Source organism: Sorex araneus, chromosome 2 (assembly GCF_027595985.1).
Source record: "Sorex araneus isolate mSorAra2 chromosome 2, mSorAra2.pri, whole genome shotgun sequence".
Taxonomy (NCBI): domain Eukaryota; kingdom Metazoa; phylum Chordata; class Mammalia; order Eulipotyphla; family Soricidae; genus Sorex; species Sorex araneus.
In genome coordinates, this window is record NC_073303.1 from 233546584 (window position 1) to 233560016 (window position 13433).

Genomic DNA, 13433 nt, shown 5'->3' on the forward strand with positions numbered 1-13433 from the left:
CCCCAGCGCAGCTCACTCAGTACTGCGGGGATGGCCCCCAGACAAAACGAGACACATAAAGAAAAGGTCACAAGTGACCTTAAGACCGTGAAGCAGAAAAGAGAATACTCAAATTCGTGTCTGAACTCCAAACCCGGAGAGACGCGGGGTGCCGCGGAAGTAGCCGTGCAGTTAGAACCACTTGGGGAGGCGGAGGCGGGACCAAAAGGAGAGGGGAGAGCTGTGATTGGTCGAGAGGGGAGAAGCCGTGCCCGAGATCACATGACCACTGGGGGCGTGGCCAGAGCCGAGCCTGGTGGCCGGGCCCAGCCTAGCGGTCCCGGTGGGCGTGGTCACGTGGCGCGAAGCCCCGCCCCGGCGGGCCCAGGCTGCTTTTTCAATCCTGCGTCTCGCTTCCCGGGCGGAGTCTCCGCACTCAAAGATGTCGACTCACTGGTTCCCTGACCGGTTTGGGGAAGTGGAAGTCTCCGGGGGCCGGACCTGCCCCAGCTCGTGACCCAGCGCCCTGCGGCCCGGATCCTGGTCCCTCGACCCTCGTCAACTCCATGGCCGCACTGAGCCCGCTGCTGCTGGCCGCGCTGCTGTGGGTCCCTGCAGGGACCCTGACCTGCATCGGGGACTCGGGCCAGCCAGTGGACTGGTGAGCGCGTCGGTGCGATCATGCCCCGGGTTGGACCGGAGACCGCTGCGCTCCTGGGTGAAGCCTCGGCTAACTTTTCGTCCCCCTCCTGCGCCTCTGTGCGTTCCCCAAACTGCAGGTTCGTTGTTTACAAGTTACCGGCTCACAGCGGGCCCGGGGCGGCCGCGCAGAGGGGTCTGAGGTACAAGTACTTGGACGCCAGCTCCGGGGGCTGGCAGGAGGGCGTGGACTCCATCAACAGCTCGCAGAGCGCCGTGGGTCGCAGTCTACTGCCGCTGTACCGGAACAACGCCAGCCAGGTGATAGGGCGCGGGGCTGACCTGTGGGGGGCCAGGAGAGGGAATGGATTTGGGGAAAACCTTAACAGTGCAGCTCCATCTCCCGCTCCAGCTCGCCTTCTTGCTCTACAATGACCAGCCTCCTAACTCCACAGCGGATGAGGCCGTTTCCAGCCGGGGGCACACTAAGGGTGAGACTTAGGGTGTCTAAGCGTTTCCCAGTTAATAATAGCTGAGCATGGGCCAGAGGGATAGCACAGCGGAGAGGGTGTTTGCCTGGCACTCGGCCAACCAGGGTTTGATCCCTGGCACCCCATAGGTTCCCCCGAGCACCACCAGGAGTAATTCCTGAGCAGAGCCACAAATAACCCCTAAGCAGAGTAGGATGTGACTCCAAAACTAAATAATAGCTGGGCAGGGCTAGAGAGAGAGTACAGCGAGTGGGGCGCTGAGCTGACCTGGGCTCTGTCTCAGCACCCCATCTGGTCCTCCGAGTCCTGCCAGGAGCGATCCCTGGGCACAGTCAGGAAAAAGCCCTGTGCACCTCTGGGTGTGGCCCCTGAAAAAACAAACAAATACTGGGGCAGGTCGGGATGTGTGGTTGGCCTGAGCATTTCCTGACAGTATGTACGCGGGGAGGGGTACAGCAGACCCCAGCCCTTTGCCTCATGTTAATGCTCTTTCCTGATGCCTGGGGAATGGAGGTGTGGACAGATCTCGGCATGTTGACACCTGCTCCCCTACCCAGGGTTCTCTGCTGGGGACATGCACCGGCTGAGGCCTCTGCAGTGCCCTGATCCCTGTCTCTGACCCAGGGGTGGTACTCCTGGATCAACAAGGGGGCTTGTGGCTGATACACAGCGTGCCGCGGTTTCCTCCGCCTGCCTCCTCTGGCACCTACCGCTGGCCTCCCAATGCCCAGACCTATGGGCAGATGCTGCTCTGCGTGTCTTTTCCCCTGGGCCAGTTTGTGGCGATTGGTGAGTGCAGACCGGTAGGCGGTGGGGAGGCCCATCTCCAAGCCTGTAAGTGGAACCCAGGGCCGGTCTCTCATCTTCTCCTGCCCTCCGGCTCCAGGCAGGCAGCTGACCTACACTTATCCCCTGGTGTATGACAAGCAGCTGGAAGGACCCTTCACTGAGAAATTCCCGGACCTGGTAGAGGTGACAAAGGGCCACCATGTTCTCCAGGGGCCCTGGAACAGCACCGTGACACTCACGTCCCAGGCTGGGGCCACCTTCCAGAGTTTCGCCAAGTTTGGAAAGTTTGGAGATGGTGAGCCCTGGGTTTGAGGGCTGGGGGCTCTGTAAATGGGGTGACCTCCATCTCTGAGGCAGGTGAGGGAGATGGCGCCTCTCCAGGGAGTCAGAGGGGCCTGGGTGCAAAGTTTCTCCTTGCAGGAGGTGGGTTTTTGTTTGTTTGCTTGGTTTTGGCTTTTGGGGTCACACCCAGTGATGCTCAGGGGTTACTCCTGGCTCTGCACTCAGGAACTACTCCTGGCAGTGCTTGGGGGACCCTATGGAATGCCGGGGATTGAACCCAGATCCGCTGCATACAAGGCAAACGCCCTCCCTGCTGTGGTATCGCTCCGGACCCTGGGTTTGTTTTTTTTCTTTCATATTTGGGGTCATACCTGGTCACCCCTGAGGGTGTGCTCTGGTCTTGTTCCCAGTGACTTGGGGACCGTGCAGTGCAGGGATTGAACCCAGCCTTCCTGTTTGCCAAGCATGAATTCAGCCAATTGAGTGTTTCCTCTGGCCCCTGATCTGTGATTTAACTAGACCCTGAATTTCCCCATCTGAAAAATGGGGAGATTAATGTCTGCGTTTTGTTTTTTTGTTGTCGCCTGGCAGTGTTCAGGGCTTATTTCTGGCTCTGTGCTTGGAGATCAGTCCTGATCTGTGCCAGGGATTGAACCCAGGCCAGCTGCATGCCTTACCTGCTCTCCCCATACCAGCTAGCTCGTTTGCTTGCTTGCTTGCTTCCTTGCTTTCCTTTGGTTTTGGGGTAGTTTTCAAGGTTTCCTCCTGGCTCCGTGTTCAGGGATCACTCTTGGCAGGCTCAGGGGACCATGTATGGTGCTAGGGATTAAACCCATGTTGGAGTCATGCAAGGCAAGTGCTTCACCTGCTGTCCTAATGGCCTGGCACCGTGACACTTGCTTTAAAGGGTCATTGTGAGGGACCAGAGAACTCCCAAATGTCTTCAGCCTTTATTATGTGGTGCCTAGCATTGAATCCAGGGCTCCACAGAAGCAGGGCAAATGCTCTACTTTTTTTTTTTTTTTTTTTTTTTTTGCTTTTTGGGTCACACCCAGCGATGCTCAGGGGTTACTCCTGGCTTTGCACTCAGGAATTACTCCTGGCAGTGCTTGGGGGACCATATGGGATGCCGGGGATCGAACCCGGGTTGGCCGCATGCAAGGCAAACGCCCTACCCGCTGTGCTATCGCTCCAGCCCCACAAATGCTCTACTTTTAAGCCGTGTCTTCAAACACCACGTGGCGCCTCTGAGACAGCTGGACATAGCCCTGGTCTGAGCACCACTGGGCTAAGGGTCTCTAGGAGTGACCAACACAACTGAATATAGCTCTGATTTATTTTTTTATTTTTTATTTTTGGCTTTTTGGGTCACACCGGTGATGCACAGGGGTTGCTTCTGCACTCAGGAATTACTCCTGGTGGTGCTCGGGGGACCACATCAGATGCTGGGAATCGAACCTAGGTCGGTCACGTGCAAGGCAAATGCCCTACCCACTGTGCTATCACTCCATGCCCCTCCTATTTTTTTTTAAATTTTTTATTAGTGAATCACCGTGGGGGTACAGTTACAGATTTATACATTTTTGTGCTCATGTTTCCCCCATACAAAGTTCGAGGACCCATCCGTTCACCAGTGCCCATTCTCCACCACCCCTCCTATTTAATTTTTAAGAAGGGAAGATAAAGCTCCAGAGTGATAGTACCGTGGGGAGGGTGCCTGCCTCGAAGGCAGCCCACCAGCTTAATGCCCAGCATCCCTGTGGTCCCCAAAGCACTGCCAGGAGTGATCCCTGAATGTCACCAGGTGTGGACCCAAAACAGACCAAACAAGAAGGGATCTGGGGAAATGGTTCCAGAGGCAACGTTCATGCGTTGTGTGAAGGAGAGCCGGCATGGATGTGATATTTGGCTTCTCTTTGGGCTTGACTTGGGGCTCACTCCCTGCTTGGTGCTTTGGGTGTCGCTCCCGGAGGTGCTCAGGCAACCCGATGCGGCGCGAGGGATCAAACCCGCATGTGAGATGGACACCTCAAGTCCAGCGCTGAATCTTGGGCCCTGGACCAGGGTCTGACACTGGCACTGTGTGGTCTCCCTCCAGCACCTCTGGGGGGTGCCTACCCCACCCCCTATTATTTACTCAGCCTGTTAATCCTCAAAATCTGGGGACCAGAACGGAGCATGCCTCTGACCTGGGGCTGGTCTACCTCCATAAGGCATGACTGGGGCCCAAAACCCCAGGATGGTCCGGGTCATCCCTATCACTGCAGGGGTCGGGAGTCCCTCGTCCTTGCACCCTAGCATAGAATCACAGGGTGTGGCACCTAGACCACCACTTGGGAGGGCCCCAGTCCCCCAAAATCTATATAATAGGTAGCTGTCCCAGGTGACGAGAACTGAAACTGGGGGCTCTGAACTGAGAGAGGGGACATAGCCTGGGAAAGTCCTGGAGGGACCCCTGACCTGCCCACGCCCTCCTTCCTTTCTCTGCAGACCTGTACTCCGGCTGGCTGGCAGAAGCCCTGGGCAGCGACCTGCAGGTGCAATTCTGGCCCAATTCCCACGGCATCCTGCCCTCCAACTGCTCTGGGGCCCACCAGGTGCTGGACGTGACTCAGACCGCCTTCCCTGGCCCCAGCGGGCCCAGCTTCCGTGCCACAGAAGACCACTCCAAGTGGTGTGTGGCCCCCAAAGGACCTTGGGCCTGTGTGGGCGACATGAATCGGAACCTCGGGGAAGAGCACCGAGGTGGGGGCATCCTGTGTACCCAGCTGCCCGTGCTCTGGAAGGCCTTCCAGCCACTGGTGAAGGCCTGGGAGCCTTGTCAGGGCAGCTGGCCTTCTCACCTGAGGGCTGCACTTCCACACCAGCTGTGACTCAGTCAGCTCATCTGTGACATGGGAAGCAAGGTGGCGCTGGAGAGATAGTGTAGTGGATAGAGTGCCTCCCTTGCACTCAGTCCACCCGTGTTTGATTCTCGGCATCCCATATGATTCCCTGAGCACTGACAGGAGTAATTCCTGAGAGCACAGACAGGAGTAACAGGAGTAACCTTGAGCACTGCCAGGTGAGGCCCCAAAACCAAAACCAAAGAAAACAAAACATTATCAGGATTCCATAAAAAAAAAAAAAAAAGGATGGGGGAGTAGGGTAGTTGCCTCTGATTATAAGACAATAAAAGAATTTGGAAGATGGTGCCGTTGACCCTCTGTCTGGGGGGGTGCAGGGCTTCAGAACAAAATGGGGGTCTGGAGCAACATTACAGTGGGAAGGGCATTTGCCTTGTATATGGCTGACCCCGGTTTGATTCCCAGCATCTCATATGGTCCCCTGAGCACAGCCTATGTGCATGGCCAGAAGAAATTCCTGAGTGCAGAGGCATGAGTAACCCCTGAGCCTCGCCTGGTGTGCCCCCCCAAAGAATAACTGCATCCCCCCAGGGATGGCTGGTCTTGCAGAGGAGAGAATGGGGAGCACTTTATATTGTGCATATGTACACAGCACAGGATATTATTCTTTTTTTTTTTTTTTAGGACGCTCTGGTTTAAAAGCTGGATTTTGCGTGGCAGACAGGGGTAGTGAGCCTGCTGTCAAGAGTGCTCACTCAGACCTACCCTTGTGAGCATCCTGCCTGCTGGTCCCAACCTTGAGGAATCAGATCCCTCCAAACCCCACCCCACCCCATTACACTGACCCTGGCCCCCAGGACGTCCGCACACCTTGTATGGTCTCACAGTCAGATCTGCAGCCTCACCAGCCAAGCCACCTACCAGCTGCTCCTGTGTGTCCCAGGTGCTGACCACACCCCACCTCCCCTTTCCAATCTGATCCAGAGTCCCGCTATATCCCACCTGAGACAGTTCCTGACCCCACGCACCAACTCCTCATCTCTCCAGACCCCCATATTAAACCGGACTGAGATCTCCCCAGAGTATCACACGAAAACAAGTTGTGATGCAATAAGCAGAGGGTCTCTATTGGCTAGCTCGAACTAGGACTTTCATCTGGCTCATCAACACAGTGGCAGCCTTCTCGGAACGAGCAGCCCCAAGTCTCAAAAGTGAGGGCCTTTTATACCAAACATTATGTAACAGGAACTTTCCAAAAGACCACCGCTTTGGCCACAGTTGAAGGGGCTTTCCACTACTTGTATTTAGCCAATTGGTTATAAGTTGGAGTTACATAAGGATTACAGCGTGTAGGGCATTTACCTTGCATGCAGCCAACGTGGGTTCAATCCCTGGCATCCCATATGGTCCCCAAGCACCACCAGGAGTAATTCCTGAGTGGAAAGTCAGGAGTAACTGCTGAGCATAGCTGGGTGTGATCCAAAATCCAAAAAAAATGTTACATAAGATTTTTTGGGGCCCACATGATAGCACAGTAGAGAGGGCGTTTGCCTTGCATACAGCCAACCTGGGTTCAGTCCCTGGCATCCCATATGGTCCCCTTAGCACAGCCACGAGTCATTTCTGAGCGCAGAGCCAGAGTATACCCTGAGCATCTGCAGGTATGACCCAAAAAGAAAAAAAAAAAAAGGAAAAAAGGAGTTACACCAGGGTTCTATGGGAGTGGAGCTTCCCTCATCTTATTGGTAACCCTTAGTCCCTTAGCTGACCTCAAGATAGGATATCTCACTTAGGGGCAATCATGACTCGATTCCAGGTAACTGTGCTAAATTCCAGGAATTCTGGGACCGAAACCTAGACCTAGCTTCTTTTGACTTCTTTATGAGCCTGTCATGGCGCTGCTTTTGCTTCTCTATTTCTCACCCACTGCCAGGGAGTAATCCCTGGGTCAGGGCTCTGTGGCTTCATCCAGCAGTCCCTGCCCAGGTGACCCACACCCAGCCCGTCCTGGCCCCGCCCCACTCCCCACGCCCTTCCCCGGCCCTGCCCCGTGACCCTGGGCCCCGTCCCTAGGCTTCGGCCCTCTTCTCTGCTACCCCAGCCCCTTACATAAACCTTCATCTCTGTCTAATCTCGCCCCCCACCCCAGACCTGCCCACAGACTACCGGGATTGAAACACAGAACAGGAGGGAATTGAAGGCCCTTGTCAGGCTCCTCCGTTTTTTCGTCCTTGTCCTCAACGTTCTAGGTCCCACCCCTACGTGCCTGCCTATATAGTCTCACTCAGCCACTCCCCCAAACAAGACCACGCTCCTGTGCGTCCTGCCCCCTCATCTGGCCAATCCTCTGCAGCTTGCTGGTCTCCGGGCCAATCGGGTCCCAGCTCGGGACCTTTCCCAGCCCTCTGCCCCGTGGGCGGAAGCTACGTGGATCCAGACCTGGAAGGGCCACACCCCATGACCACTGGGATCTGCAATCTGCTGTGAATGCCTTTGGGTTCTGTCATAATGTTGCTTCCAGAAAAGCTTCAGCGTTGGCGAGATTTTGTGCATTGAGGGGGCTGGAAGAGGAGAGAAAATTGTACCTGCAGAATCTATGGGGATCAGGGGCTGGAAAGATAGTACAATAGGTTGTTTGCCTTGCACCGTGCCAGCCTGGGTTCAATCCCCAGCATCCCCTATGGTACGGAGCCCGTCGGGTTGATTCCTGTGTACAGAGTAAAAAATAACCCCTGAACACTGCCAGGTGTGGCCAAAACCAGACAAAAATATGTGGGATTAGGAACACCCTTATACCCTCGTCATCTGAACCTCCGAGACACCCCCACTCCAGCTCTGCAGACCTGTCTTCTTCTCCTCGAATCCCTCACTTTTCACCCCAATCAGGTACAAGGTCCCAAGGCTACGACTTCGATCCATAGATTTCAGACCTTTAGGCCAGACTCACAGCCCCTCATCCTGCTGGAGCAAAAGACACAAGGGCAGCCGGAAAGAGGAACAGAATGAACAGGGGAAAGATAAGGTGCTGGGAGCCCCCAAAAGAGTAAAGGTCAGATGGTCTGAACCACAGCACTGAGTCTGCTGCTGCTGGCCGGCCGTACTACCACTACCGTGGGTCCCTGCAGGGACCCTGACCTGCATTGGGGACTCGGGTCAGCCAGTGGACTGGTGAATCAGTGCCCATCACAATCAGGATGGGCTGGATGCTGCTGCGTTCCTGGGTGAAAGAAATGGGAAACTAAACCATATGCCCAAAAGTAGAGAGAGTATGGGGGAAACTATCTGCCATGGAGGCAGGGGAAGGTTGGAAGTGGGGAGAGATACTGGGGACATTGGTGGTGGAGAACAGGGCTCACTGGTGGAGGGATGGGTGTTTGATCATTGTATGACTGAAACTCAAACATGAAAGCTTTGTGACTGTATCTCACAGTGAGTCAATAAAAAATAAGTTGATAATGGAAATGTATCACTGTATCACTGTCATCCCATTGCTCATCGATTTGCTCCAGCAGGCACCAGTAACGTCTCCATTGTGAGACTTGGTGTTGCTATTTTTGGCATATCGACTATATCACGGGTAGCTTGCCAGGCTCTGCTGTGTGTGGGAGGCAAATACCCTACCTGCTGTGCTATCACTCCAGTCCCTCTGTATTTACTTTAAATTTATTTAATCAAACTATAATAAAACCTCTTAGTTTCAAAAAAAGAGAAAGAAATAGGAAGCTTCCCAGAAAGTGTGGCTGTCCTTCTCCTTCCTAGGCCTCTGTGCTTTCCCCAAACTCATGGCTTGACCTCTGAAAGCTCCCTGCCAAGTGTAAGAACCGCCCTGAGTGTGGAGAGTCTCCACAGGACCGGGCTTCATAAACAACACCTGTTTCTTGTTAATTGCACCGAGCTTCAAAAACAACTCCTAAAAAGGAAACAGGATGTCCTGTCACGCCCACAAGGTGTAACTAGCCTATCAGCTGTAGACACTTGGGCGTAAACAAGCAGCGAGAGGTATATAAGGGGGAAACTGCCTAGCTAGTCGGTTCCTCCTCGTTTCTTCTCTTTCCCCGTTTACCCTATTTCCCAATTAATGGAAGGTCTCTGAATAAATCGTGGCAAGAAGGATCTCCGAGTTGCGTGTTTCTTCGCTGGTCGAAGCGGCGCGCGACACCTGGGGATCCCAGTGCACCTATGGACTGGCCCTTGGAAATCAAGGACTCATGATGCCCCTGTTGGCACTCACCAATGTTTCGAAACTGGTCTGGAGGAAAGGACATGCACAGCAGCGTCTGTCCATTTGGGAACCTGTTGGAGGGCCAGCGGTATGCTTGAGTTCGGGCAGGTGGAGGGAACCTGGGCACACTGTGAATGAGCCAGAAACCTTCAACTAGGTCCAGGAGCACCAGCCCTAAAGCAGAGGCGGGGATGAGGACCTGCAGCAGGAACCCCTAGGCGGGCAGCTGGGTGCAGGGAAGGGCAGGAACTCAACAGGAAGAAGCAGAAATTCAAGTAGTGGAAAACCCCACCAATTGTGGCCAAAGGGTAGTCCGTGGAAAGTCCCTGTTATATAATGTCATGGTATAAAAGACCCTCATTTTTGAGATTTCGGGCCACTCGTTCTGAGAAGGGTGCCCCTGTGTCAATGAACCAGACGAGGGTCCTAGTTCACTTGTATCACTTGTCATCCCGTTGATCTTCGATTTGCTCGAGCAGGCTCCATTAACATCTCCATTTGTCCCTGTCACGTGCTAGTGCAGCCCAATGATATTTGCTTGCTCCAGGAACAGGAAGAGCCTCAAATCATTCAGGGATTTGATGAAGAAATCTGACCATCTAATTGGTGGGTGGCCACACGGTCTTCTGATGTCCCATGGAATCCATTCGGTAACAGCTCTAGTCCAGCGGTCATCTCTGAATTGCATTACATGACCGGCCCATCTGATTTTTTGATGCCTTGGCAAATGAGACAGCGTCCCTGATTCTTGACCATTGATGGAGGTCGGAACTCTGGATTCGTTCTCTCACTTGAGTGAGATGTGATACTCCTAGCATAGCTCCTTCAATTCCTCTCTGGGATACCCTAATAGCATTCTCGTCCTGTTTGCGTAGGGCCCAGGTCTCTGAAGCATATGTTAGTGCAGGAAGAATGGCGGAATCGAAAAGATGTGCCCAGAGCCGGAGGTTCTTCATTCTCTTAACCACTTCTTTGACGCTCTTGAAGGCATTCCACGCTGCTTTCTTCCTCCTGCGCAGTTCTGGCACCAAGTTGTTCCTCATGTTGATTGTTCGACCCAGGTACACATAGCTGCGGCATTCAGAGATGTTAGTTCCATTGAGAGCCAATAAAGACCCTTTGCTTATTGCATCACAACTTGTCTTCGTGTGATTCCTCTGGGGAGACCTCGGCCCGGTTGTAACATGGGGGTCTGGAGAGACAATGACTTGGTTCATGGGGTCTGGAATAGCCTCAGGTGGGACTTAGGGGGATTCTGGATCAGATTGAAAAGGGGAGGCGGGGCATGGTCAGCACCCGGGATGCACAGGAGCAGCCAGTAGTGGGGGCACTGGTGAGGCTGCAGGTCTGACTGGGGAGGAGACCAATAAAGGTGTGGGAGACCTGGGGGTTGGGTGGGGGAGCTGATTCCTCAAGTCTGGGACCAGCAGCAGGACACTCGAGGGGAACGGTCTGAGTGAGCACTCGACAGCGGGGTCTGGACCCCTGCCTGCGATGCACACACCAGTCCTCGGCCCAGTGCGTCCTGTGCTGTGTACATATGCACAATATAAAGTGCTCCCCATGCTCTGGGAGCGTCCTAGAGTTCCCCATCCCTCCCAGCAAGACCCGCCATCCTTGGGGGGGGACTCAGTTGTTCTTTTTTTTTTTTTCTTTTTGGGTCACACCCGGCAATGCATAGGGGTTACTCCTGGCTCTGCACTCAGGAATTACTCCTGGCGGTGCTCAGGGGACCATATGGGACACTGGGACTCGAACCCGGGTCGGCTGTGTGCAAGGCAAACGCCCTACCCACTGTGCTATTACTCCAGGCCCATGGGACTCAGTTGTTCTTTTGGGGGACACAGACCGCGACGCTCAGGTATTACTCCTGTCTCTACAGTCGGGAATTTCTTCTGGCCATGCTCGTAGGCTGTGCTCAGGGGACCATATTGGATGCTGGCAATCAAACCAGGTTCAGCCATATACAAGACAAATGCCCTTCCCACTGTACTGTTGCTCCAGACCCCCATTTCTGTTCTGAGGCCCTGCACCCCCAACAGAGGGTCAACGGCACCATCTTCCAAATCCTTTTATGTCTAGCACTCAGAGGCAGCTACCATGTCCCCATCCTTTTTTTTTTTTTTTTAAGGAATCTTGATATTGTTTTTCTTTTCTTTGGTTTTGATTTGGGCCTCACCGGGCACTAATCAAGTCTGACTCCTGTTACTCCTGGCTCTTAATTCATGAATTACTCATGTCAGTTCTCAGGGAATTATATGGGACACCAAATATCGAATCCGAGTGGACCAAGTGCTAGGTGGGCACCCTAACCACTAAACTACCTCTCCAGTGCCACCCTGCTATCCATTTCACAGCTAAGCAGACTGAGTGACAGCTAGTATAGAGAAGCTGCCCACAGGTGTCAAGGCCAGCTGCCCTGACAGGGCTCCCAGGCCTTCACAAGCAGTTAGAAGGCCTTCAAGAGCGCCGGCAGTTGGGCACACAGGATGCCCAACTTAGGTGCTCTTCCTAAGGTTCCGATTCATGTCACCCACACAGGTCCAGAGTCCTTTGGGGGCCACGCACCACGTGGAGTGATATGTGACACTGAAGCTGGGCCTCGTGAGGCCGGGCGAGGTGGTCTGGGTCCTGATTGGGAGAGAGAAGCTACAAGGGCGGAGCCAGAGGGTGTGATGGGGCGTTATGGGCGTGGTCTGCTTGAGGCTGGGGTTGAATGAAAAAACCGAGAAAGGGAAAGGAAGGCCGGAGGCAGGTGGGACCTAGAAATTGAGGGTGTCCGGGAAAGAAAGTTCCAGACTTGCATCTGGGCTTGCAGCGAGGCCAAGCCCTACAGGGCAGGGCTTGGGCTGACCAGAGGCTGAGTCGGCTACGGGACACGTTAGCTGGGAGAGCCCAGGAGCTGTGTGTGCCGCATGCAGCCGGCTCCGACGCCCCAGTGCTCCTCCGCAGCCCGCTTGGACAGGTATCACCACGTGATCTCTTACAACAAGGACAACACCACGGAGGAGGAGCCCGTGGAGATTCGCCAGTTCTCCTCCTGCTGCTCAAGACTGGTCGTCGCATGGGGGTCTCAGAACAGCCTAAAATGAGCCTGGATCTGGCGGGGGAGAGCTCAGGACCCCGGACAGCGATAAGTAGCCCACAGTGCTGGTTGGCTGAGCAGGACCACCGAAGGCCAGCATCAGTGTGACCCAGGGGCGGGAAAAGGCTGAACCCGTTCTGAGGGCTTGAGGCTAGAAATGGGCGGGGCGTCAGGACTGGGTGGGGACTGAGCTGAGAGCGGTGGGTTGCCTGGCGGAGGTGGGTTGGGGTGGAGCCTGGCGCCTGGGCGGTTTGGAGCGGGTTTCGGCAGGTCCAGCAGCTGGAAAGCCGATTCCAAAGGCTGAAGGTAGGATGGGGGCCCAAGCTCAGAGTCCACCGCGACCCACTCTACCGGACAGGTCTGAAGCAGCATGAAGCAGCTGTCACAGCACAAACCCAAGACCCCCGTGACAAGCGCTGGCGAGCGGAAGCCGGGTGCCAAGGGCCCAGGGGACAAGGTGGCCGGCAAACGGGAGGGCCTGGGGGTCATGACCCTGCGCTAGAAGACTTGGAGAGGGGGCTCCCCAGATGTGAGCAGGCACTGGGCGGTGTGGGGGCGGGGCCAACAGGGGCGTGTCTGCTCTTACCAACCAACAAACAAAAATAATGGGTGAGAAGTTGAAATGAGGGAAATCGCTGGGAAGACAATTTCCATTTCTGGCCTGATTGGATTTAACCGGAGAGGACATGCTGCTGCCAGATGGTGCCCCCAGGCCACCCTTGTCCTGCAAGGAGAAGGAGTCTCCCCGGGGGCACAGAGGCTGGCCTTCTCACACACTGCACCTGGAAGGGCCAGTCCTGGTCATTCCAGGGCCAGACTCTTCCCTCTGCACTGCCTTTGGGTCTCACTGCCAGACCGACCGCTGGGATCGCCATCGCCCTCTTCTGGAGGATCATGGCCCACCCACCCTTTCCTGCTCCTGCCTGGGCATAGCTCCGGCCAGTCCTAGTCCCTTCTCTTTGCACCCTCTTTGGGGCTCACCTACAGAGAAGTGGCCCCTGGGCTTCCTTGGGAACTAGAGTGCAGTTTAGAGTCTCAGTGCGCACCCCAAAAAGGTGAATGGTTGCATCTTCCACACTCTTTATTCCCCAGGAATCTGA

At 54.9% G+C, this 13433-nt stretch overlaps 1 protein-coding gene across 2 annotated transcripts; it reads left to right on the plus strand.

Annotated features, from left to right (window-relative positions):
• The first annotated feature begins 285 nt into the window (after positions 1-285).
• On the plus strand, positions 286-5371 carry LOC101559436 (deoxyribonuclease-2-alpha-like). Of its 2 annotated transcripts, XM_004616797.2 has the most exons (6): positions 288-640; positions 759-939; positions 1031-1109; positions 1734-1898; positions 1996-2193; positions 4671-5371. In XM_004616797.2, exons 1-6 carry the CDS (start codon positions 546-548, stop codon positions 5051-5053), a joined length of 1101 nt encoding a protein of 366 aa, XP_004616854.1. In that variant the 5' UTR covers positions 288-545; the 3' UTR covers positions 5054-5371. The 2 variants fall into 2 exon arrangements, with proteins under 2 accessions (XP_054985423.1, XP_004616854.1); XM_055129448.1 differs by having other exon boundaries at positions 286-939.
• Positions 5372-13433: the final 8062 nt, after the last annotated feature.

Coding starts and splice junctions, on each gene's coding strand:
- LOC101559436 (XM_055129448.1), top strand. CDS start 661: ATGCCCCGGGTTGGACCGGAGACCGCTGCGCTCCTGGGTGAAGCCTCG. Junction 940..1,030: donor ACCGGAACAACGCCAGCCAG/GTGATAGGGCGC, acceptor CTCCCGCTCCAG/CTCGCCTTCTTGCTCTACAA. Junction 1,110..1,733: donor CAGCCGGGGGCACACTAAGG/GTGAGACTTAGG, acceptor TCTCTGACCCAG/GGGTGGTACTCCTGGATCAA.